Source organism: Echinops telfairi, unplaced genomic scaffold (assembly GCF_000313985.2).
Source record: "Echinops telfairi isolate 266 unplaced genomic scaffold, ASM31398v2 ScPeMD7_5592;HRSCAF=6446, whole genome shotgun sequence".
Lineage (NCBI taxonomy): Eukaryota > Metazoa > Chordata > Mammalia > Afrosoricida > Tenrecidae > Echinops > Echinops telfairi.
Genome location: NW_022109491.1, coordinates 40,255,659 through 40,282,905, shown reverse-complemented (window position 1 = coordinate 40,282,905; position 27,247 = coordinate 40,255,659). Strand labels below are relative to the sequence as shown.

Below are 27,247 nucleotides of genomic sequence, written 5' to 3'. Positions count from 1 at the left end.
TAAGTAGGAAATTGCTAAAAAAAATGCAGTCAGGATGCATTGATAACTATTGGTGATTGAAATGCAAAATTTCGAAACAAAGAAAAGAAGAATTGGAAAATATGGTCTTGGTGATAGAAACTAAATTGGAGATCACATGATAGAATTTTACAAGGCCAACAACTTGTTCATAGCAAATTCTATTTTTCAACAACACAATCCATTATACACATAGATTCCTCCAGATGGAATACATCGAAATCAAATTGACTACAGCAGAGGGAAGAGGCAATGGAAAATGGTTGGGAGAATTTCCCGGTAAGGCCATTTGGCCCTGGAATTTCTTGGTGGGAAGTTTTTGTAAATGACCTGACCCATTACTTCTTTGGTTATGGTTTTGTTGAGGTTTTCTACATCAATTCATGATATTTGGATAGACTGTGTGTTTCTAGAAATTTATCCGTTTTATCTAGGTTTTCAAATTTTGGGGAGGTCTTTTATAGTAATGTTATCATTATATTTTACTTCATTTGAATCTGTTGTGATGTTACCCATTTCATGTTATTCTTTCCCTTTGTCAATTTTGCCAGTAGTTTGCCGATTTTGTTAATGCTTTTAAAAAACCAACTACTTGTCTAGTTGATTTTTCACATAGCTCTTTTGTTTTCAAATTGATTTAATTCTGCTAATATTTATGATTTATTCTTCTAGTGACTGGAAGTGTATTTTGTTGCTCTTATCTTGATGCTGGGCAAAGATGCTCTTTTTTGGTTCTCCCTTCTTTTTTCATGTGTGTGTCTGTTGTTGCTTTGCACATCATTGGAGTACTGCTTTTGCTGTGTCCCAGAGGTTTGGGTATGTTGTGTTTTGCTTCTTATATGTTTCCAGGAATTTGGAGGCATTAAAATGATCTGCCACAAGTAAGATAGGTGATCTTCTACCCAAGTTGTGCTTCAGGACAGAACCAAGTTGTCACTAGAGCAATGTGACTGTGGAGGGGTGGAAGGGTTGCACTGTAGTGCAAAGATCGTGGAGGAGAGGAAAGGATCTTCCCCTCCAGCTCACCCAATTTAAGCCCTTGTAGAGCTCCTCCCTCTCATGACTTTCTTGTTTGCTCTGTATCATCGGGTAAGTGGTGATCTACCTCCATGGGAAAGATTGGTCAAGTGCTCAGAGTCTTCTTCTGCTTTCTGGGCTCCTGACTGGATTCCACTTCCCAGCTTCTCTTGCTGAAAGGTGTGGAAAGTACTGTGCTGTGGAGAACAAGAGAAAGTACAACCCCTCTTGACATGACTTGTCAAACGGTGTATGCCCACTCTTGTTGCTCTTTCTTTTGGAGCTGGTTGAATTAGAAGTCAATGCCAGGGCATCTTAGAAAGGCATGCCTTGAGAATGGCAGGGCCGTCAGATGGAAAGGGCCTCAGGCCTTGGTATCACTTAAGATGGGACATTGTTTTAGATTGTTTCAAGAGTGGGAAATAAACATTTATTGCATTTACTATGATTTTGAAACTTACTTATTATAACAAGTAGCTTTGTCATAAATAATATAATATCATACCTGGACAATCAAATGCTTTAGTTTATATTACTTCGTATTAGATTCTTCTTTGTTTCTAGCTTTTGCATTCCACTCACCAGTGGTTATCAGTGTACCTCGACTGCATATTAGATCAATTTCAGGTTGTAGAAGTTGGTAAACTCCTTACTTGCCTCATCTTTGGCACTAGTGTTTGGTGCACAGATTTAAATAGTCATATGAACTGGTATTTCTTTTTGTCCTTTCACTGACAGCACTATACTTCAGGATAGTTTTTTTTTTAAATCACTTTATTGGGGGCTCATACAATTCTTATCACAATCCATATATACATGCATTGTATGTCAAGCACATTTGTACATTTGCTGCCATCATCATTATCAAAACATTTGCTTTCTACTTGAGCCCTTGGTATCAGCTCCTCATTTCCCCCCCTCCCTCCCTGCTTCACCCTCCCTCATGAACCCTTGATAATTTATAAATTATTATTTTGTCCTATCTTACACTGTCTGATGTCTCCCTTAACCCACTTTTCTGTTGTCCATTCCCCAGGGAGGAGGCTATATGTAGATCCTTATAATAAGTTCCCCTTTTCTACCCCACCTTCCCTCCACCCTCCCGGTATCGTCACTCTCACCACTGGTCCTGAAGGGATCATCTGTCCTGGATTCCCTGTGTTTCCGGTTCCTTTCTGTACCAGTGTACATCCTCTGGTCTAGCCAGATTTGTAAGGTAGAACTGGGATCATGATAGTGGAGGGGATAGATCTTTAATGTTATTTTTTTCAGAATGAATGTGATACTGTTCTCTTTCCATATGTCATTCTTGGCATAGTAGACCATAGGATTGCCTGATTTAAAATGTCCAAAGCCAGCAACTTCAGCTCACTAACTTCATTACATTCTTACAACCTGTAATAGTCTGATTAATACTTAGCACATTCTACATTCTGATTGCTGTTTGAAGCAATTTCTTCTAATATTGAGTCATGCCACATTGGCAGATGAAGGTCCCAGGAGCTATGCTACATTCATGTCCGTAAGTGCAACTCTACTTTGAAGCAGCTCTTCTCTAGTTATATTTGGAGTGCCCTCTAACTGGAGAGGGTCACCTTCCTGACCTTCAGCAAGGTTCTGCTGCTATCTAGTCTATAGATTCTTATTACACTTTTTTTTTCAGAAGTAGGAAACCGTGACCTTTTTTCCCAGTCTGTCTTCATCTGGACACTCCACTGAAACCAGTCCATTATGGACCTTCAAACTTGATCTTGATCATAGAGTAGCTAGAGCACCTGGATGAAATGATGCAGCCAAAATGCTGAACAGAAGATTCAAAGGGCAGCTGGAGATGACAAAGTCAAGTGTTATCATGAAATGTGCAAAGATCTAGAGTTAGAAAACCAAAAGGAAGAATGTGTTTGGCATATGTTAAAGTGAAAGAACTAAAGGCAAAACTCAAGTCTTGAGTTGCAATCTTGAAAGATTCTCTGGACAAAATATTGAATGATGCAGGAAGCTTCAAAAGAAGATTAAAAGAATACACAGTTACTATACCAAAAATAAGCACTCAACATGCAACCATTTCAAGAGGCAGCATATGAACAAGAACCAGTAGCATTGAAGAAAGACGTTCAAGCTGCACCGATAGCACTAGCCATACACAAGGCTCCAGGAGTTGATGGAATACCACTTGAAATGCTTCAACAAGCTGATGAAGCACTGGAAGAACTTGCTAGTCTATGCCAGGAAATTTAGAAGACAACTACTTGGCCAAGTAACGGAAAGAGATCCATATTTGTGCCCATTCCAAAGAAATGTGACCCAACAGAATTCTCACATTATAGAACACTATCATTAATATCATATGCAAGTAAAATTCTGCTGAAGATCATCCAACAATGGTTACAGTAGTCCACTGACAGGGAGTTTCCAGGAGTTCCAGTTGGATTCAGAAGGGGAAGTGGAACAAGAGATATCATTGCTGATGTCAGAGGATTTGGGCAGAAAGCTGAAGTAGTTTGGCCCAGCACGAGTGCCTGAGAGTCATGCAGAGGATTATAGGCCTGGATCCCATTATTTGGTTTTTCAAGTCTTTTTCCAGCAAGAGGTTACAAATGACTTCCAAACAAGAAATACTAAGTGGCCTGCATTTTAGACAGGGTACGAATGACCCACGATTTTGAGTAATGATAGAAGTGATCAGAAAGTACAAAACAGTGCTCACTTGGCAGCATAGATACTAACACTGGAGCCATACAGAGCAGATTAGCAAGGATGACACGCAAATCAGTGAAGCAATTACTATTTTCGGTGAAGGTGTATACTTATAATCACCTCATGCCCACAAGGTGCTCAATGAACATCCCATTGGATGAAACTGTTGTCAGTCAACAAGGATGTCTTCAGAGACCCCACTCTTAAACGCAAGACCTGTCGGGAAACCAAGATCAAATTTGAGGAGAGGTACAAGACAGGTCAAAACAAGTGGTTCTCCCAAAAGCTGTGATTATAGAGCTTACTTGAACCAAGTCATTAAAAACACCCCCCAAATATCCCTTTGTCTGCTTGCTACATGTACTGTTAGACTGGGAAAAAGGAAGGTTGGTGGGATGAAACATTGGGTAGCGATAGAAGAACTGGGAGACAAAAGTTAAACCTTCAAAACAAAGAAAGTCAAAATTGACAAGAGATTCTGAGCCATGTTTCCTGACAAAAAGTTCAAGTTGCACTGTGCTGTGGATAAAAGTCCCATCAGCCACAGTGCTATGGAGGACTTGAAATGTTACTAAGACCTGATTCTATGACTATGTTCTGATTATGATTCAAGATCTCTTTGATGAAGAAAGCAAGGCCCTGAATCAAAAAAAATGAGGATCTAATGCCGGGGGTTTAAGTGGAGAGGCAAAGTTTTGAGAATGATGAGGGCAATGAATGTACAAATGCGCTTTACACAATTGATGTATGTATGGATTGTGATAAGAGTTGTATGAGCCCCTAATAAAACAATTAAAAAAAAAAAGGATCCCCCCCCTAAAAAAAATGAAGAAGAAGAAAAAAAATCTCAAATTAAATGAGGAATAGATTAAAAATTTCTAGTTAGAGAGAAAATGAAAGACACCAAGAAAATCCAACGAATTCTGAAAGTGAAAACGAATTAAATAATTCTGAGAATATTCAGAAAGCAAAACCATCTTTTACATCTAAGGAGTTGGATTCAAAAGTAAGCTCCAACAAGCAAAGCCGAGACTTCACATAGAAAGATACGAGAGAAGAAGACATTGTGCAGCCTTGTGCAGACTACTTTCCTGAAGGAAAGCCAAAGAGAATTGACTTGGACATCAGTGAAATTGTGAAATTGCCCAAGGTCACGTGTTCTGAGACAAGACGAGAAATACAATTAGGAAAGGTTGACCAAGCAGAAGGTCAAGCGCTTGATGAAGATTCTCCGGTGGAATAGTTAGACCATGCCAGCAAACTACATGATGAGGAACCTGAAGGTGAAATTTCAAGTGCTGGTTGAACTTCTCATGAAGATGATGACGATAAAAGTGATAATTAAAATGAGCAAGATGAAGATGAGGATGACGATGAAAGTGAAATTGACCCTGAAAGGAGAGACAGAAACTAGTTCTGAAGAATTACTTCCAGGAGGATTTGCTTTTGCAGATGCTTAGAGAATTTAGAGAAAGATACCGCCTCGGGCTGATGCGATCACACATCAATGAGCTGTTTACAACAAGGACTCGGGTGTATTGAAGGCACAAGATTTGCTGGCTCTTTTCAGTTTATTTAATCCTAAAAGAGGTGTTATGTTTTCTGTAATGGTCTCTCCTTCAGAGTTTGGAAAGGAGAAGATGAAGGAAGAGCAAGTTCAAGGTCCAGTGAAGTTACCCTTCCTGAAGATGTCCCTGAAAAAGACTAGGCATTCACAGAAAGATTGAGAGATCATCCATTCAAAAGACTGAAATACTATTATGCAGTAGTAGACTTTGATGCTTCTGAAACCGCCAGTAAAATTTATGAGGATTATGATGGCCTAGAATTTGAAAAGTAGTTGTCCTCTCATTGATCTGAGGTTCATATCAGATGATAGTACTTTTGATGAGGAGTCCAAGGAAGTAGGTTCAGAAGTGGATTGAACAGCATATAAACCAAAGTATTTCACATCTACTGCAATGGGAACATCAATGATGGAGATCCCTTGAGATGAGACAGATCATCAAAGAATTACAGAGCTTGGCAGGAAGTTCAAAAAGGAAGAGCTTTTGGATATGGATTTTCAAGCCTATCTAGCTAATCTTTGGTGCTTCAAATTATATACATTTAGATGACTAAGCAAGACTTATTAACTAAACTATGTTTTGGGCTATAGTTTAAAGGGAAGAAGCAAAGTCATTCTTAAACAATCTGCAAAACATGCATACACACAATGTTATATGCCCCCGTAGACAATCCTTGAAATTTCTATTTAAATATATTTTTAACCAAAATTTCTTTAGCATAAACATTTTCTTTAAAACCGACTGAACACAAAAAAAGCTAGATTGTCCTACTTTGTATAGTATACAGTATTGTGTTAGTCTGGGTACTTTAGTGAAACAAATCCACAGAAACTCATGTATAAGAGAGAGTTTTATATAAAGGTTAAGTGCTCATCAAGAAAACATGCCAACCCAGTTCTGCCCAAGCCCATAAGTCTGGCATTAACCTTTTTGTCCAACACCAATCCACAAAGGTCTCCTCCATCTCACAAAACACACACTAGAGGCTGACTGCAGGAGGCAAGCCGAATCAGTGAACATGTAAGCATCTCAGCGCTGGTAGGGGTCTCCACACGGCTGCTCCAGCACCCAGGGCTGCATCAAGGTAGGTCCATGTGCTTCTCCTCAGGGATGTCTTGCAGGAAGTGAGCCTTGCCAGCTAAAGCAGGGAACTGGCTAAGGCAGCTGCATCCTGGTCCGACCATCAGAAAGCAAGAGACCCGAGAACTAGAAAGGTGAGGCTCACTGAGCCATTTATCCCTCTGCCCTTCAATTAACCCCATGTGTTTATCAGCCAGGTTGGCACAACAAACTAACTACTTCAAGTATCTTAACAAACTACTAAAGAAGAGCTCCTTTTGAATGTATTAAATATTTTACATTAAAAAATTGGGAAAGGTGTGCTTCAGAGTCATCTTACCATACTTATTGAATCTGTATGCTGAATTATATGAAGAAGAATGTGATATCAGGATCGAAGGAAAACTTTTAAACAACATCCAATATGCAGATGACACAACCTTGTTTGCTTAAAGTGAGGAGGACTTGAAGCACTTGCTGATGAAGACTAAGGAAGGCAGCCTTCAGTGTGCAGTACAACTCAATGGAAAGAAGGCCGAAATCTTCACAACTGGACCAATAGGTAAGTAACATGATAAGTGGAGAAAAGATTGATGTTGGCAAGGATTCTGTCTTGCTAGGAGCCACAGAGCTCATGGGAGAAGCAGTCGGAGATCAAACAATGCATTGCTTTGGGTAAATCGGCAGCATTCAGTGTTGAGAAGCAGGCATGTTACTTTGAGGACTGTCCTGCGCCTGACCCAAGCCATGGGGTTTTCAATGACTTCATCTGCATATGAACGTTGAACACTGCATATGGAAGACTGAAGAAGTATGGACGCATTAGAATTGTGGTGCTGGAGAAGAATATGGAAAGTACAGGGACTGCCAAAGGACAAACAAGTCTGCCTTGGAACAAGTATGGCCAATGTGCTTCTTAGAGGCAAGGATGGAGACACTTCTTCTCATGTCCTTTGAACATGTTGTCAGGAGAGACCAGTCCCCGGAGAAGGACATCGTACTTGGGAAAGTGCAGGGGCAGCCAAGAGACCTCAGCAAGATGGATTGACACAGTGGCTGCAACAGTGGGCTGAGCATGGGAACAATGGTGAGGATGGGGCAGAACTGAGCAGAGCTTCATTCTATTGTGCAGAGGGTTGCTATGGGTTGGGACTGGTTCTTTGGTACCTAACAACAATAACAATGTCCTTCAGCAAGTTTAATTGTTCTGGGACTTTTTCCCCTCACATATAAAATGGATGCAAAAATACCTATCTTCCATGGTACATGGGATCATAACATATTTTTAAAATAACAACTGGTATAATATATATTCTTTAATGTGTAGTTATAGTGGAATCTACTCTCCTAGCAACTGAAATATAAAGTGGAAACTCTTGGCAGTGTCTTCACAGTGTGTACTTGAACAGTATTCTGGAGAAGGCTATACACGACCTGAGTCTTTCCCTCCATGGGTGCTTTGGGCATTTCTTTCAAGGTTGGCTTGTTGAAAATCTGACACAAAGGAGACCCAGTGAATTACCAGAAAAGCGGTTATCTTTTCAGAGAGAAGCAAAGGAGCAACCCATCAGGTAAGAAATGCTCTACAGAGCAGCCACTGAGATGTTGCAGAGAAAGGTCACAGGCAGCCTAGTCTACTGTTGGCAAAGTTTCCCGTGAGCTAATTATCCACAATTCCCTGAGGAATTGCCTGGGATCTCTGTGAGGCGGGCCTGTGCTCCGAACTGACTAAAACAAGGTCCTCCATGTTTTATTGGATAACCTGAGTTTTTATTTCGGAGGATAACCTATTTGATTCATCAGGCTTTAAGACTGAAAACCAGTTCACTATGAGAGAGGTCGATTCTAGAGCAGCACGTTTCTAGCAGTGTGACACTAGTCCAATGACAAGGATGACTGGAAGTGTTTTAGGGTGGCCTGGAGGAGGCAGAGTTCATCCCCACTCTCAATTTGCCCCTCTGTCCATCTAGCTATTAATTAGGTTAATAAAAACAAATAGCCCATGGAAAACTTTGGATTCAGTCATTCTCACTGTAAAATGAAAGCTTTATTGTCCCTAAAGAATCCATGCTGGATTCTTAACAAAAACCTTCTAGACATGGCCCATACCTTTCTTCCCTCTACTCCTCATTCAAACATTCTAGTTTCCAGAAAATACCCTAAACACCAAGATCTTTCCTATTTGCTTGCTCTTACTTCATACCACTTTCTTACTTCAAATGCATCCACCCCACCACCCCCACTTTGTTTTCTCTATTTTATAAAACCATTATCAGCTCCAACAGGTACTTACTTGATTCCTGCCTCATTTTTGCCCAATACTTCATACCACCATTAACAGAACATTGACAGAGAATGGCACTGCACATTTGTCCCCTCTTCCTCATCATTGAGGGCATCCTATGCATTCTCACCAGCTTTTGTGTCCACACTCATCCTCACTTCAAATGCGGTGCATTCTATTGCTGGGAACCTCTTTTTGCCAATGGTTTTCCTATTTTTTGCCAATGGTTTTCCTATTATTAGAAGTCCAACCTGCTGCCATCCTATATGGACCACTGGTTTTCTTCCCTATCAGTTCATTGCCTAGGAGTCCTTCAGATACGAACAGGCTTTTCTTTATACAAGTAGAAATGAGCCATAAACAGAAATATTCTGACGGTGGGAAATATATAATTAATCAATTCTAAAGTACCAATAATTGGTAAGAGCAAAATTCAATTAGGGGATTCTAAGGATGGATTCCTGGTGGTACTAGGTTGGGGGTTCGTACCCACCAGATGCTCCCTTGGAGAGAGATGAAGCTGCCTACTCCACAAAAGATTTACATTCTTGGAAACCCTGCCTCCTGTTACTGTGAGTTCGAATCCACTCAATTGCGGTTGCTTTTGGAAGGATGGCATCAACAATAGCAAAGACACCAGGTATATGAGGACACCAAAAATATGAGCTCATAGCAAGAGCACTGGGGCAGGAAATGAAAGATGAGTTCTAATGTGATTTATGTTTTCTGAATCTTTTTTCTTTCAACCTGGAAAAGGAGCAATTTGCATGATGTATAATTTTACTTACTAGTCTAACGGCAGAATTCTGTCTGCAAATGATCCTGTTCACCTGGGTTGTCTTCAGCCTTTACTTTGGCTTAAATGGCTTAGTTCTGGGTGGGCAAAGGGCTGCACCTGCATCAGTGGCTCCAGTGTCCTAGGTAAATGATCGTGGTGCCAAAGAAGCCATGTCTTACACCACCCATCATCACATCGGTCAATGCAGCCCTTTCTGCCCACCTGGTTTGCACCTTCCTTTCCCTGCCAGGAAGCCCTGCTTCATCAGAGCTATTGACGGTTTTTGGGTCATAAATCAAGGATGCAGGTAACACATTTATTCTGAGTTTATTATATATTCTCCTTTCCTGGAGTTTTGCAAGTAAAATATTGCATAAGAACCAAGTCTTTCTTTGTCCTAAGTTCCACCCCACAGAACCAGGTCATATTACAATTGCTTGATGCACAAGATCCAATGATTTAATAAATACTTTATAAAAATAAGTAAGATTTTTTCTTTTGTAAAACATTAAACATTGAGGATTTTAGTAAAATTATCGCATTGTGTAAATATTGCTATTTTATTAAAACATCATTTGATATGGTTATCAGACCGCAGATTTGCCCCTAAAATACCCATTTCTTTCCAGGTTACACTCAGTCAGAGGCCAGGGCGTTTTGGAGGGCCAACACTTCAGCAAGATGCTTTGTGACTAAATAACATTTGATTTCCAGTGGCTTTTTTTTCCCGGTCTTGCTACAGTTCCATTGACTTTTTCTTTTCAAAGAAATCACAACAAAATTCCCTTTTTCTTTCGCTTTCCTAAGCTTATTTCTTTCTGTCTTCTTTGTGAAGTGATTAAATAATTTTATGACCCCTCCATAGAAAAGGTTATGCTTAAGTCACATTCACATTAAATAAGTTATATATAGAACCTGCTCATCCTGTTTGCACCTTCAGCTTCGCTCCCCGTTTACTCCTCTCAGAAATACTGGGTCAGGTGTGAATTGAGCCCTGGCCACTGTCCTCTACGGGTTCTTCTGGCTGCTCTGCCAGGCCATGCCCACCCTGCCCCCCAACCTGGCATAGATCATAGACCATATCCAAGAGGGCTGTAGGCAGTCACGATCGCAAGTGTGGCTTCAGATGGCAGTCACCTGAGCCTGCTGCACACCTCTCACGTAGTGATGAAAAATATTCACGTAATATATACACATATACATGTATGCAGCTAAGGAGGGTTTTGCTCCTGGCGAGCAGATCAGTGCAGTGCCTCTGTGTCACAAACGCCGGAGGTGGCGCCCCAGCTCTCTCGCTCTCTCTCTTATTCTCAGCCTCTAATACTCCCTGGCCTCTTGAAATTGCTTGGAGTAGTCTTCATCTGAAGGACTCTCGGTGCACTTTTGTCCATTGTTGGGAGGCCGAGCCTCGTTATACCTGCTCCAGTCTCCCTTGCAGATAATCCAGGGCAGAACGTCCACTTTGTAGTGGAGCTCTGCCGAGAACTCTGTGCTGATGAGGTTAGGGGTCCCAGCTCCTTTGCCCCTGGTAATAAGCTGCATGTTGTCACCATAGCAACAGTGCTGGGCAGCCAGTGTGGTGCTCTCTAGGGATAGCATGGACCTGATGCAGTACCGGGCTGTGGGTTTGTAAATCTCTAACTTTTCCTTAGGCCCACTGGCGTCCTTCCAGCGGAAGTCCTTGTGCTTGATGCGATCAAAGATGTCTGCTGTGCTATAGGCCACTTCGGTGGGATAGGCACAGGGGCAGCTGGGAAGGTCATTGATTACCTTGTGCATATACTTCTTCAAGAACTCACTTTTGCAGCTCATCCATCGCTCACAGTTGTCCGTGTCTGAAAAAGACCACAGAGAAACCCTCTCACCACATGCAACACTGGACTGCGGTAACGGTGTCACCTCCCTTTTTGAGCTCCAGTTGCCTGCAGCTGCCCGATGCGCCCAGGCCCCGGAGGGCCAAGTTCATCTCTCTCGGACCTGGAGATGAGTGGGGGCTGCTTGCTCCAGAGGCTTTCCTCTCCCTTTATCTTATGAGGACATTTTAAAAACATATAAACGTAGAATAATATTTGTATAATGAGTGTCTATTTGCCATCATTTAATTTTGTGAAAATATATGACTCTATGATCCATAAATTATTTCAGTAGAAAATAAATATGAGGAATATTTTCCTAGCCTACTATAATCCCATGATCACCCTAACAAAATTAACAATAATTCAGAGGGTCATTTTTAATCTCCTCTCTAAACAAGTGGTGATGTAGTAGAAATTCCACAGGGGGGTGGGGGAAACCAAAACATTTGAAAGTCTAGAGTTTAAATCTGTCACTCGCTTCTGGTTTAAACGAGGCCTAGCCTTTTAACCCCTTAACCTTGGATGTTTAAAAATCATTGTACATAATTGTATAGAAAATGCTTCAGTGAGGATGGAGAAAGGTGCTTTTAGGGGACTTAACATTTTAGTTGGAGTCCCTGGTGGTGAGGTCCCAAGTTCAGTGAGCTTGGTTGCTCACTGAAAGGTTAGAGGTTCGAATCCACCCAGAAGTGCCTCAGAAAAAAGGCCTGTTGATGATGTTTTTTACAATACTTTTTGATTTATCTTAGTATTAAATACATAACCACTGCAAGCAGCCAGATATCAACCCTGCTGGGGAAGCAGCGTAGAGAACACACTTCAGAGCTTCCCTCTTCACGGTGTGAGGGGTCAGAGCATTTACCACTGGCTCCCATCAACAGCTGAGGCAGGGCTGCTTTGGGACATTCTTGACTGAGACACTTCCAGCCACCATGCTTTTCTGGGCAAGGAAAGCCTTCAGAAGAACCTCAGGGGCTGCCATGAGCAGGCCACGCTGGTGTGCAGGGACATGGTGGGGACATCAAGGGGTTAAAAGCTGGGTGTGGTAGTTCCATAATCTCCTGTCAACTTGAGCAAAGGGATGGAGTCTAGCCTGTCAATCAGGTCATAGCCAATGATGCCTCTGCTTGGGCATGGCTTTCTCCTGAGGATTCTGGGAACTCCTGTCTTCCTCCCTGGAGGAGGGACACACACTCTCTCTGCTTCACATTCCTGTTGACAAGCCACATGGAGCCACCCTGATGGCAGCCAGATCCCTGGAGGTGCGTTCACTGCCATTGGACACTCAGGACTTTCCCTCCACAGGCCTGTGATCTTCCTGAATTCAGCATCATTCCAAGTGCTGTGTGAGTCTAAAGAGGAATTCATGGGCTAATATCGACATATGTGCTAATTTTGAACTTATCAACTGGATCTGGACTGGGCTGGGGTATTTTATTGATGCATAATTATTTCTTGATATAAAATTCTTTCTTGCACATATATGAGTGTCAATGAATTTATTTCTCTAGGTTACCCGGACTAACACACTAGGCATGTATGGCACCTGTCTCAGGATGTTGAAGTAAGTAAGTTCAGGTGTACAAAGGGAGATAATGAAAAAGGTTTGGAAACAGATGGTGATTATCCATAATTGTGAATGGATGCCAGTGAATCGGTTAAAATGTCAAACTCAAAGTTATATAAAGATACGTATTTTTTATTGTAATGAAGGAAAATTAAGAATAAAATCTTCTGATTGGTATTCAATAAGAGAAAGTCAGGGAAGCTTTAAGACACCTACGCAGTACCTAAGGCCAGGTGGGGCTATGTGGTGGCTGGCCCGAGGCAATGATTGAGCATGACGGGGCTGTAAGAGCCAATGCTTTCCTCTCCAGCCTGGGAGTCCTGCAACCGGCAGCCTGAGGCTGAGGACCCCTCGCTGCATGGCTGAGACGCTCTCAGAGCTTCCTTCGGCTCTGCACCTCCAGTAGAGTCCTTCCCTCTCTCCACAGATGCCCGGCCTGCACCTTAGCTTAGACTAGTGGTTCTCAACCTTCCTAATGCCGCGACCCTTTAATACAGTTCCTCATGTTGTGGTAACTCCCCAACAACACAATTATTTTCATTGCTACTTCATAACTGTAATTTTGCTACTGTTGTGAATCAGGTGAACCCTGTGAAAGGGTTGTTTGACCCCCCAAAGGGGTCGCAACCCACTGGTTGAGAACCGCTGGCTCAGACGCTTTTCCTGAGGAGTCCCACGCCCTGTGCCCTTGATCATTCACAGGCATTTCTCCCCAAAAATTGCACGTCTGATCCCACCTGGGCATTTGCTTGTCGGAGAACCTAAATTGGCATCATCTACAAGAACAAAGATAGGAGCAGAGACAGGGGAGAGCACTGTGGGAAAATGTAAAGTGTGCAAACCAAGGTATAACAGAAAGATTGGGGTGGCGATGGCTAGGGCTGGGGTCTGGAGCAGAAGATAGAGGGGAATAAGGTTGTTGGCGTCACATCATGGAGATCTTCAATAAAGCTTGTAATGATTTCTTATTTTTCTCTTACTTACTTTTAAATAATATCTCATTGCACTTGTGGTTAAGATTTACACAGCAGTTTAGGCTCCTTATTCAGCATTTCCACACAAGTGGTTCAGTGACATTGGCTACATTCTCTATAATGTATAGACATCTCATTACTTCCATCCAGGTTGGGTTTTGTCCCCATCAATCTAGTTTCCCTGCCCCCCTTACATGCTCATCCTTGTTTTAAAGTAATTATTGACCATTTAGTCTTAGAAAGGTGGTTTTAAAGGCACATGGTATTGCTGGTAATATTCATTACTGTTTAGCCAATTTGTTATTTAGGAACAAGGTGACCTCAGGCATTAGTTTTGGTTCGAAGTTTGAAGAGTAACTCAGGGCAACTTAAGGCTCTTCAAGTCTTAAGCAGTCCAGTAGGTCTAATTTGTTCGATTTTTATTAGGAATTTGAGGTTTTATTATCCATTTTTCTCCAGTTCTAACAGGATTCATTGATTGTGTCCCTGATCAGAAGAGTTGGTAGAAGTAACTGGGTACCATCTAGTTCATTATTTTATTTAATTTTTTTAATTTAATAAATCATTTTATTGGGGGCTCTTACAGTTCTTATAACAAGCTATGTATCAATAGTATCAAGCACATTTGTACATATGTTACCATCATCATTTCCAAAACATTTTCTTTCTACTTGAGCCCTTGGTATCAGCTCTTTTCCCCCCTGCTTCCCCCATGCTTCCACCCTCGGGAACCCCTAATAATTTATAAATTATTTTTATTTTCATATTTTACATCATCTGCTGTCCCCCTTCACCCACGTTTCTGTTGTTCATCTCCCTCGGCGGCAGGAGGGGGGGGGGCGAGTTTGTACGTTGATCATTGTGATTCGTTCCCCATTTCCCCCCCTTCTCCTCCCACCTTCCCCTTCCCCTTATGGTATTGCTACTCTCAATATTGGTCCTGAGGGATTTACCATCTAGTTCTTGAAGGTTGATGAGGTAATGGTTTGTGTAGGTTATTTGTCCTGTATACTATAGTGGGTTATTTACTGATCTTTATAATAAGAAAATGAATTAAACATTGATAACTCTTTGGATGATAGTAAAGAAAACAGGAGAAGCTATTGTAAGGATCCAGGTAAGATACCCTGGGGAGTGAAAAGCAAGTAGGATCAAGAGTAGTCAGAGACAAAAGAGAACAACAAATACTGAAGAGGGTGTGAAGAGACTGGAACTCTTATGGACTTCTGGTGGGATGTAAACATGTACAACCATTGTGGAAAACAACGTGTGCTTCCTGAAACAACTGGGATAGAAATACCACACGAGGCTAGCAATACATCTTCTGGGCATATACCCTGTGGTAGTCACCTAATCTGGGGTCAATTTAAGGATTAAGAGTTTAGGGGTGGAGTCTAGTTTGTCAATCTGGAGATAGCCAATGAGACTTCAGTGGGCATGGCGTTCTCCTGAGAACTTTAGGAAATCTGGTACTTCCTCCTTGGAGGCAGAAGACACCTCTCTCTCTCTCTGTTTCTCCCTGGGAGACTTTGCAGAAGACAAGCCATATGGATGCAACCAGTCCTCGGAAGCTGGAGAAACCACAGAGAGACCCCTGCCAGCACTTAGATGCTTACAATGCCACTGGACTCAAAGACTTTCTACCCACTAGCTTGTGATCGTCCTGCATTTGGCTTCATTGCATGTGTTTTGTGAGTCTGAAGAGGGCTTTATAGATTGGTATAGGACATATGGGTTAATATCAGACTTATGGCCTTGGACTGGACTGGGTTGGGATGTTTTCTCAATATTCAATTCCTCTTGTATATAAACCTCTCCCTTATATACATATGCATGTTTATGAATTTGTTTCTCTAGTCTACCCAGACTAACACATACCCCAGAGAAGTAAAAGACAGAACATGAAGTGAATTGCAGCACAGTTCACAATAGCAAAAAGCTGGAAATAGCCTACTAAATGAACAATAGAAGAATGGATAAAGAAACTCCGCTATATAAACACACCGGAATACTAAAAACAGTGATGAAACCACAGAACACCTCATGACATGGATGGACCTGGAAGCCATCATGCTGAGTGAAGCTAGGTAATCACAAGAGGACTAATATTGTATGAGTCTACTCCTCTAAGGATAGAATCCAAGACAAAGACAGACTTCTCAAGTCATGTAGTATTTAATCTGGTTCCCCAAGCAAAGAGGTAGTGTGCCTGCCTAGTTCCCATGAACCACATATTACCCCCTTATTTGAGCATCTTTAAAACCACTTCAAGAAATGTGGCCTCACTCCAGATGGGTTCAGTTTCTCATATTATGGGAGAAAGAGATCAATCCATTCCTTCCAAATAGCAGTGTCCCATAGTCATTTCAAATCAACAGAAGTTCCTACAATAGTAGTGAACCTTAATGGGAACTCAGATCAAGAAGAGTGGGGGACATGTCTGCAACAGGGAAGGTGATTACACTTCTGATGGTGGGTAAACCAGGTGAGGCAACTGACCATTGAGAAAAATGCTTAACATTATGTATATAGACTCCAATGGGAGAAGAGTTTGGTATTATGTTCCTAACTGGCACTTTTGACCTGTTTAGTAGCCAGCCCTTGGTGACACAAGCAGCCTGCTATAAGCAACTGGGACTTTACACTTTGTTTTCTTGAGGTGCACAACACCTTACATAGACCACACCAGAAGGAATTGAACTGGAAACCCCACGGACTGAATTGGACTTAACCTTAAACTCACCTGTAGCAGATCTAAGGAATTGAAATACTCCTTTGAACTTAAAGCTGAAATGCCCTACTGGGAGAAGAAGCAGATGATCCTTATCCCAAAGTTAGGCAGTTGGTGCTTGTTGGATTTTGGTTTGCCTGGTCCTGTACCATCCTCACAATTGTCCTAATATTTGAGTCCATTGTTGAAGCTACTGTGTGACTCTATCTTTTTGAGTGCTTTCCTCTTTTTCACGGCCCCACTAGTTTACCAAGCATGATGCCCTTCTCCAGGGACTGGTTTCTCCTGAAAATAGGCCCAAAATACATGAGACAAAGTCTCTCTATCCCTTCCTTTAATGAGAATTTTTGCCTGCACTTCTTGTAAGACAGATCTGTTTGTTCTCTTGGTAGTCCATGGTACTTTCAATATTCTTCACCAGCACCATAATTAAAACTTATCAATTCTCCTTTGATTTTCCTTATTCAGTGTTCAACTTTTACATGCATGTGAAACCACTGAAAAGTCATGGCTTGGTTCAGGCATACATTAGTCCTCAAAGTAACCTCCTTGCTTTTCCATTATTTAAAGAGGTTGGGTGCTGCAGATCTACCCAATGCAATGTATCTTCTGATCTTTTGACTGCTGCTTCCATGAACACTGATTGTGGATCCAAGCAAGACAAAATCTTTGACCACTTCAATCTTTTCTCCATATATCATGATGTAGCCCATTGGTCTAGATGGGTTTTGTGATTGGTTGAGGGATAATTTTGGTTTTATTTGCCAAACTAGAACCAAACTCACTGCCATTGAGTTCATGCCAACTCATAGTGAGCCTTCAGGGCAGGTTAGAATGGCCTCAGTGAGTTACAGTAACTCATTACAGGAGTACAGAGTCCTGTCTTACCTCCATGGAGCTGGTAGTTTCAAACTGCTGACCTTGCCCTTAGCAGCCCAACATGTAACCACTCCTCCACCAAAGTCTTCTTTACATTGAGTTGTATCTACATTGAAGGATACAATCTTTGATCTTCTTCCATCAGCAAGTACTTCAAGTCTTCCTCACTTTCAGCAAGCAAAGTTGTGTCATCTTGCATATCTCAATTTTTAATAGCCTTCCTCCAATCCTGATGTCACATTCTTCACATAATCCAGCTTCTCTGATGAGTTGCTCAGCATACACATTGAATAAATATGGTGAGAGGGTGAAACCCTGATACACACTTTTCTTGATTTTAAACCATGCAGCATGCCCTTATTTGACAGAACGTATATGTCTTGTTCACATAACTACTTCTTGATCGATGTACAAGTTTTGCATGAACAGAATGAAGTATTCTGGAATTCCTATTCTTCTCAAGGCCACCCATAGTCTATTATAATCATCATAGTTGAGTGCCTTTGCATTGTCAATAGAACACAAGTAAACCTCTTGGTGATACTCTCTGCTTTTAGCCAACGTCCATCTGACATCATCAATGAAAACCTTTTTTTCCACGTCCTCTTCTGAATCCAGCCCGAACCACTGGCAGCTCCCAGTCAATGTACTGCTGCAATCATGATTGGAGGATCTTGAGCATAATTTTAATTAAAGGGGATGTTAATGATATGCCTCTATAATTTGAGCATTCTATTGGGTCACCTCTCCTTGGAATGGACACAGATAAGGGTCTCTTCTAGCCAACTGGCCAAGAAGCTGTCTCCTAAAGTTCCTGGCAGAGGCAAGTGAGCCCTTTCCAACATCATCAGCTTGTTGAAACACTGTTTTTGCCTAATTTTCTCAGTGCAGCTTGAACTTCCCCCTTCCTTCCCATTGGTTTTTGCTCATATGCTGCCTCTTGGCATGGTTCAGTGCCGGCTAGTTCTTTTGAGTACAGTGACTGTGTGTTCTTTCTGTCTTCTTCTGGTGCTTCCGGCATCATTCAATATTTTGCCCTGAGACTCTTTCAATGTTGCAACTCAAGCTTGCCTTTTTCCTTCAGTTTAAGATATGCCAAGACTGTTTTTCCTTTTTGCTTTCCTAGCTCCAGATTTTCAGACATTTCATAATCATACAGGACTTCATTTTCTTGAGCTTCCCCATGCAATTTTCTGTTCAGCTCTTTCATGCGCTTTAGTTACTTGATGGTTAAGAGCAAGTTTTAGATTCTCTTCTGACCCCCACGTTGACGTTTTCTTTTTCCCCAGTCTTTTTGCTTTCTTCTTGAATGATGTCCTTGACGTCTTCTCCTAGCCCATCCAATCTTCCGTCATCCACGCACAGCACTGCAAACTTGTTCTTGAGATGTTCTCAAAAGTCAGGTGGGATAGATTCAAGGTTGTGTTTTGGCTCTCGTGGACGTGTTTTAATTTTCTTCAGCTTCAATCTGAACTTACATGAGTCTGTCCTGCGGTCAATCCCTGGCCTGGTTTTAGCTAAGATTGAGCTTATCCATCATCCCTTCCCACAGATGTAGTCAAGTTGACTAATAAATATTATATCTGGAGAAGTGCACGTGTACAGTGACCACTTGTATTGTTAAAAAGGATATTTGCTGTGAATAAGTCATTGGGCCTACAAACTTTTATCATGTGATTTCCAGCTTAGTTTCTATCAGCAAGCCCATATTTTCCAACTACTGTTCCTTCCCTCCTCCTCAACCCACCCCCCCAACTTTTGCAACTGTCAATGCATCCTGAAAGCATGTTTGATCAATTTTTTACTGAGGTCATTGGTAGAATTCTTCACTATCTGTATCACCAGCTTTGATGGTTGCTACATAAATTTGAATAGTAGTTGCATTGGTTGGGTTTCCTTAAAGCAGTGGTTCTTAACCTTCCTAATGCTATGACCTTTTAACACAGTTCCTTGTGTTGTGGTGAACCTCCCCCCCAATCATAAAATTATTTTTGTTGCTACTTCATAACTGTAATTTTGCTACTGTGATGAATCGGGCGATCCTTGTGAAAGGGTCGTTCAAACCCCCAAAGGGGTGGCGACCCACAGGTTGGGAACCACAGCCTTAAATGCTAATAGATATAATCCCATCACAGAGAGGATTGTACATCAAGAAAGTTCTTGAAATGTTCTTTTTGATGATGAATGCAGTGCCCTTATTCTTGATTGTGTTATTTCTGACATAGTAAAACATATGATTTTCTGATTCAAAATGGCCAATACCAATCAATTTCAGCTCATTAATGCTTAGGGCATTGAGCTTTATGTGTTCTATTTCATTTCTTACTTCTGATTTTCCTAGATTCATACTTAGTATATTCCAAGTTCTGATTATTAAGAGAATTTGGGAGCTGCTGCTTCTCATTTTGAGCCGTGCCGCATCAGCAAATGAAGACTCCAAGACTTTCCTCTCAACAGATTTTATTCCATTTATGTCATATGTTTGAGTCTACGCTGAGAAAGCAGGTCTTTCTCAGTTATACTTCAGTACCTTCTGGCACGACCTCTGACATGGTTCTGCTTCTATTCAGTATCTAACAATATTTTGATGTTATCCACAGGCTTCTCAGTGGCTCGTTTCTCAGGAGTGGACAGCCTCTCTCTTTTTCACAGTCTGGTCTCAGTCTGGAAACTCTGCTGGAATCCTTTCACTGTGGGTGACCCTGCTGGCATTTGAAATACTGGTGGCATAGCTTCAGCATCACAGCAGTACACTAGCCACTACAGTATGAAAAACTGACCGATGAGCTATGGGGTAGCTCTTTAAAAGAGCTCAAGGCAGACATCCTTTTCCAATGGAAGGTATTAGACTGAAATCCCCAGGTTAGTGGTTCAAACTTACAAGCTGCTCTGTGGGAGAATGGTAAGGTTATCTTATCCCACAAAGGAGGCAATTTGCCACTATTCACTATTCTACGAATCTTCTTCCTCAGTTGCTCCAGGTGAATATAAACCAATTGTTGTACCTTGGATCACTCTTTTCAAGCTTTTAAGACATCAGCCACTACACAGCAAACCAATGGGTAGAACTGGTGGCCTACCGTGATGGTAGGTCAACAAATTGTAATGTTCCATGAAACTATGACCCCAAACTCCCACCCGAGAAACTAAATCTCATGAGATGTTGGTACATAAGCAGCCATAGCAGCTGCTTTTTATTTGTTTTTATAAATAGTATATTACACACACATTTGCCAAGTAAAGTTTTTTAAAGCAAATGTTCAGCTTGTAGATATATGTGAAATTAATCCAATGTATAATCATTACCCTTAATCAATGTGAATGGTCCATCACCAAAAACAAAAACTCAGTACTCCATCATTTGTAACTTGGGCAGTGGGGCAGAACTGAAGAGCCTAAGAAAGAATTTTGGAGTAGCAAAACATCGGGCCTCACAAGACAGTCTTATCCCACTACAACAGAGCATTGTATCCAGAAGTCTTGAAGCTCTTTGTAAAAGGCAAGGTCTCGCCTTGCACCTGAGTAATCATTTTCAATTTTGTTTGGTCTGTGTTCACTTGTATTTGTTCTCAACTGTATATCAGACTAGTTCCAATGGTTTATGAAAAATTCAAGGGGGACATAATATTTAAATATTTCCTATTTGGTGAAAAATAGGCTAAATCAATTTTTAAATTCATTGGGAACATCTTCTGAAATCTGCGAGAGCAGCTTGTACCCATCCCTTAGAGCGATTCATCTCTCGTGGAAGGGAGTGAGCCCTGCCTGTTCATTACTGAGGAGATGGCACAGCCAATAGGATCGACACCGACGTGTTAGTCAGCCCTGTCTGGTACAGAAGAAATGGGATTGCTCATCTAGCTTAGAGTACGCTCTGTGTGCAAGAAATAGGCTGAGCGAATTGGACCCCAGCAGAAAAAAAACCAAACCTTTAAATGGTTCCAAGGATTGCATTGCAAAGACTAAAGGAGTCTCCACAGCACTAAATCAATATTTGGAGACCGAAAAACAAAATCTTCTTACCAACTTCAAACAGTTTGGTGGCATTAAACTCCTCACTTCCCGCAAGTAGGCTCACTTCAGTGGCTGCTGTCCTAAAGGTGTCTTCAATTCCTGCACATAGACAAAAGCTCGTTTTTCTCTCGTTATATGGAAAAGTCAGTCCACACCCCGCCCCCGCCAAAGAACCCTACACCTGAACAAAGCCACTTTTTGTATTTATTGCTATTCGCTGGCAGAAACTTGCCAACAAAGGAAACATTAAAAAGTAGGTAACACAACATAAAAAAATAGAACCCCCCTGGATACCATTTGTAGCATAAAATCACACCCAAATATACCTGAGTGAGCCCTAAGGAGCTCACTCACTCAGCCGGCAATGAGGTCTTGGCAATGCAGGCTCTATCACAGAGGGTCAGTGTAATGGTTTCACCGTGACGATTTCAATGAGAGATCGGTGAGTGCAGTGGTTAATGGCTTGTATTTTGGGACTGACTACTTAGGTTCAAAACCATACTTGCCCTGTAACCCTAGACAATTTGCTCCTTCTTTTTGTCTACCTCAGTTTCCACATCTCTGAAATGGGAAGGCCAAAAACAATCCATGTCATAGGGATGGCGAATGAATTAAATGAGTTTTGTATAAACAAAGCACTTTGAGCAGTAAGTGGTCAGTATCTGCTGATATTGTCTCCCTGATATGTGTCTAGCCCTTCTGAATACAGCAGTCCACAGGCAAAGAGCAGATACTCCATGTTCTAGGATGTTTAACACTGTCCATGATGCTCCAGATTGAGTAAGGTGGGTTTTCCATTACTTGCTCTGAGCAATAGATCCAACTGGCTTCAAAATCTTCCCCTGCTGTCAAACTGCCACCTCAACCAGGCTTCTTGATGACTAGGGATCCTGTGTGAACTAAATCAAAGTGGGAAGATTCATGGGAAAGGTGGCCTTTGCATTCCATGATGCACACATTCCCAACACGATCGCTGAAGACAGATGTGTGCATAAGCAAATGTGGTAAAGAAAGCTATCAAAAGATACAGATAGCATCTGGGGTCTTAAAGGCTTGCAGGTAAACAAGCAGCCATCTGGCTCAGAAGCATCAAAGCCCACATGGAAGAAGCACACCAGCCTGTGTGGCCATGAGGTGTTGAAGGGATCAGGTATCAGGCATCAAAGAACAAAAAATCATATCAGTGGGTGCCCACCTTCCCGATATGATCACTGAAGACAAATGTGTGCATAGCAAATGTGGTGAAGAAAGCTGATGGTACCCGGCTATCAAAAGATATAGCATCTGGGGTTTTAAAGGCTTGAAGATAAACAAGCAGCCATCTAGCTGAGAAGCAACAAAGTTCACATGGAAGAAGCACACCATCCTGTGTGACCACGAGGTATTGAAGAGATCAGGTATCAGGCATCAAGGAACAAAAAATCATATCACTGTAAATGAGAGTGAATGCAGAGTGGAGACCCAAAGCCCATCTGTAGGCAACTGGACACACCCTTACTGAAGGGTTGCAGGGAGGAAATAAGCCAGTCAGGTTACAGGGTAGCAATGATGAAACATACAACTTTCCTCTAGTTCTTAAATGCTTCCTCCCCCCCACTATTATGATCCCAATTCTACCTTAAAAATCCAGCTAGACCAGAGGATATACACTGGTACAGATAGGAACTGGTAATACAGGGAAACCAGTACAGATGATCCCTTTCGGACCAGTGGTGAGAGTGGCGATACCTGGAGGGTGGAGGGAAAGTGGGGTAGAAAGAGGGAACCAATTACAAGGATCTACATATACTCTTCTCCCTGGGGGATGGACAACAGAAAAAGGGATGAAGGGAGACATCGGATGGTGCAAGATATGACAAAGTAATAATTTATAAATTATCAAGGGTTCATGAAGGAGGGGGAAGTGGGGAGGGAGGGGTGGGGGGGAAATGAGAAGCTGATACCAAGGGCTCAAGTAGAAAGCAAATGTTTTGAGAATGATGATGGCAACAAATGTACAAATGTGCTTGAACCAACAGATGTATGTATGGATTGTGATAAGAATTGTACAAGCCCCCAATAAAATGATTTTTTTTTAAAAGGAAAGGTGGCCTTTGTTGGAGAAATTCAGTCTTGCTGTGGAGCATGACTTGATTTCCTTTAAGAGGCCCTCTCTGACTTTATTTAAGATGCTTTAAGCTATTTCGAGGGGTATTATAGGGGACAAGCTTTTTAAAAATTATTTTATTGGGGGCTCATACAACTCTTACCACAATCCATACAGACATCAATTGTGTACAGCACATTTGTACATTCATTGCCCTCATCATTCTCAAAACATTTGCTCTCCACTTAAGCCCTTGGCATCAGCTCTTCATTTTGCCCCCTCTATCCCCGCTCCCCCCTCCCTCATGAACCCTTGATAAGTTATAAATTATTATCCTGTCATATCTTACACGGGGCGAACAAGCTTTTTACAGAGGAATATCTGCCAGCAAGAGGCCAGCAAGACCCTGCAAACTCCCTGATATTTTCCAGGTGGGTTGAGATTCAACAAAACTCAGTAAGTTAAAAGATCCCCCACATGTAAACCCTTCCCGCTCCAAGGGGGCCTGGAAAGCTGGGGCCGCCAGGAGCAGAGCCATAGAGGGGGAAGGAGGGCAAGGACAGAGAAGAGCAAGCTCTGGCAGCTGGCCTCAGTGATCTTAGTAGTAAGAGACAAGGAGAAGGAAAGATGCACAAGGGTGGCAGAGAAGAACTTCTTCCAGAAAATACGTAAACCCACCACCTTGGGTCGGCCAGGTCTCAAAGAGGATGCAAGGCAAACCTCAGATACCCGGGCAGGAAATGCTCTCAGTGTCCCTGTGTGGGTGAGGAGTGACACTATTCTTCTTGGTGAAGGGGGAACAGCTTAGAGGTGAAGAGAGGCCCTGAATCATCCTGACTTCAAATTCCACAGTGACTCCAAGCAAGCTAATCTCCAGTGGATGGGCATCCACAGCTGTCAAATCAATACCACAGCAATGATACCATTTCCTGAGGTGGCCCTCTGGGTGAAAGGGAATGATACCTCCGACATGTACTTGACATGCAAGTCCTCCAAAGTCTTATTCTTTATGATCTCCTTAAGAGTTCACTTTTAAATTTCCTACTCCATCTCTTTATGTTTATATTCTCCTTTTCCTCTGTCTTAATTTTTTCCCTTGTCTTCCTCTATCTTCTCCTAACATGCTTATTAATTGGTTGGCAGTTTGATTTCTATCCATCCAAATCCTACCTACCCTTCCAGACCCCCGTGAGACTCTCAGCAGACTCACGATAAGCCTGCAAGGGTTCAGAAAAACACCTGGATCATTTCGCTATTTCTGAGATCTTTTTGCATGAGAACTGACTTCTCACGTCTTATCCCCCCCTTTCTACCTAGGCCATTTCTGCAACGTGTGCCCTCCTTCTAATCTAACCCTCCCTCTTTTTCTTCAGGGGCTCCTTGACTCTGGCCCTTCCTTTCAGTTTCAAATTTTGGTCTTCTAGTTTGAAAATAGAGGGTGAGGGGTAAAACACGAAGCCCGAGGTGGAGGGCCAAAATTTCTCATTCTGGAATGTCCTTCAGATGAAGCCATCAGAACTCATGTAGTTTCCTGGACTAGTCGATGATATTATTTTAGGCTGATCTCCTTCCCCGGCAAGGAGGAACATGGAACAAATGTAAAGGGCCATGTCCTACATATTTTAGGGTTTGAGTTGCATATTTGTTATTTTTTTGGTTTTGTTTCTGGCAACTCTTGAAAAATGTGTGGGCCACACAAATAAAGGCCATGGGTCAGATGTAGCCAATGGGCGATAGATTGACAGCCCTAGATAAAAACAGTTATACTTTTTTTTATACTCAGTATAACACGTTTGCAATTATTTTTTTTAACTGACAATGAAATAGAAAATAAGAAATAATTTGCTAAGTTGTCCCTGTTTCTTCTCGTGGGAGCCATGAGCAATTCTCAGGCATGTGAGGCAGGATTAATTGTGGGATTTTTCTGTAGACAGTTGTCAAGCCTCTCATCCTGGTTTCCTTATTAGAATGCAAATGTCTAGTTTCATGTCCTCTTCAACACACAAACAAATGCATATCAAGGGGCAACATTAACAGTTCGTTCTTTTAAATCTTCCTTTACATTTAGCAAATACTATGTGGCCTTGTCCCCAGGGCATGGTTACTCCAATTGTGCATCAGATTCAGAAAATTCATCTCTTTAGTCTTTTAGTTCATTAATTGTCCTTTGTTGTCTCATTTTGGTCAGAAGTCCTACCAATCTTATTTGGCTGTCATTCAAAAAGTCAAATTTTATCATTTTTAGACATAAACTAAGAGCCTTCTTTGTTGACATCATCATTCTCAAAACATTTGCTTTCTACTTGAGCCCTGGGCATCAGCTCCTCATTTTCCCCCTTCCTCCCCCCCTCATGAACCCATGATAATTTATAAATTATTATTTTGTCATATCTTACACTGTCCGACATCTCCCTTCACCCACTTTTCTGTTGTCCGTCCCCCAGGGAGGAGGTTATATGTAGATCCTTGTAATTGGTTTCCTCTTTCTACCCCACCATCCTTCCACCCTCCCGGTATGGCCACTCTCAGCACTGGTCCTGAAGGGATCATCCATCCTGGATTCCCTGTTTCCAGTTCCTATCTGTACCAGTGTACATCCTCTGGTCTAGCCAGATTTGTAAGGTAGAATTGGGATCATGATAGTGGGGGAGTGGGAGGAGGAAGAATTTAGGAACTAGAAAAAAGTTGTATGTTTCATCGTAGCTACACTGTACCCCGACCAGCAACAAATGTGCGAATGTGCTTGACACACAATAGATGGGTGTATGGATTGTGATAAGAGTTGTACAAGCCCCCAATAAAATTACTTAAAAATAAATAAATAAATAAATAAAACAAAAAAACTAAGAGCTTTCTCTTGAACTTAGAGCTGCACCCTTGCGTATACCCACCTGGGCAGTTTGGATAGTCACATGTTCTCGATTCTGTCGCAGTACATGCATAGCCACAAGACCGGGTCCGTTTCTGGTTGCCGTTCCCACAGGTAACACTGCAGCCAGACCAGAGACTCCAATCACCCTCACCATCCATGGAATCTAGAAGGGAGCCAGGGAGACAGTTATTAACCTTGCTCAAAAATCCCCCTTCAATCAGCTTCCAGTACCTCACCATGGGAGGTGGCCAGATGCCAGCTGGAGCTAAAGGGCTTCTCTTAGGAAGCATCCAACTTCATTAGGGTGGTGCTCTTGTCTGACATTTCAGGCACTGTGGTGATCAGTACATGACCAGGGTCTGATCCCTAGAAACCTTCCAGTAAGTACTTATTGACAGGGACCCTATTTGTAAAGCCTGGGATCCTGGGATAACATGGTAAGTTGTTCTCAAAGATGACTACCCCGTTCCTTTCCTCCCTGTGCACGTACTCATCCATCAACACATAGAGTCCAATATCCCTTCCCTAAGAGCTGCGCTGGCATAATGGACATGGGGTTGCAGTTCAACACCACCTGCAGTTCTGCAGGAGAAAGATGAGGCTTTCTACTCCTTCAAAATGTACCATCTCAGAAACCCCCCACAGCAGTTCTGCTTGGCATTGGAAGGCTGCTCTGAGCCAGAACGGACTCGATGACAGTGAGCTTGGTTTGGATTTCAATGATCTGGGCTGGGCTTGTAACCTGCTCTGACTACTGAAGTCCAGTAGACATTATGCTGGTGCTGGTTCTAAGCCTAGGCTTTGAAAGGCCCGGCACGTTCTACAATATGCCCTGGTGTGTATGTGT

General features: G+C 42.0%; 1 protein-coding gene and 2 pseudogenes across 1 annotated transcript in view; 2 read left to right on the top strand and 1 right to left on the bottom strand.

The window, feature by feature from the left end:
- Window positions 1-270: 270 nt before the first annotated feature.
- On the top strand, window positions 271-5,038 carry LOC101654667 (annotated as a pseudogene).
- Window positions 3,735-3,827, top strand: LOC115871355 (annotated as a pseudogene).
- A 4,694-nt stretch (window positions 5,039-9,732) lies between the features above and the next one.
- Window positions 9,733-27,247, bottom strand: part of ISM1 (isthmin 1) — a 113,474-nt gene continuing 95,959 nt past the window's right edge. The window contains exons 5-7 of the mRNA XM_045295170.1: window positions 26,420-26,563; window positions 21,452-21,541; window positions 9,733-11,256 (exon numbers count right to left, since the gene is read on the bottom strand). Coding sequence (XP_045151105.1) covers window positions 10,739-11,256; window positions 21,452-21,541; window positions 26,420-26,563 — 752 coding nt within the window. The 3' untranslated portion in view covers window positions 9,733-10,738. The remainder of the gene's footprint in view (window positions 11,257-21,451; window positions 21,542-26,419; window positions 26,564-27,247) is intronic.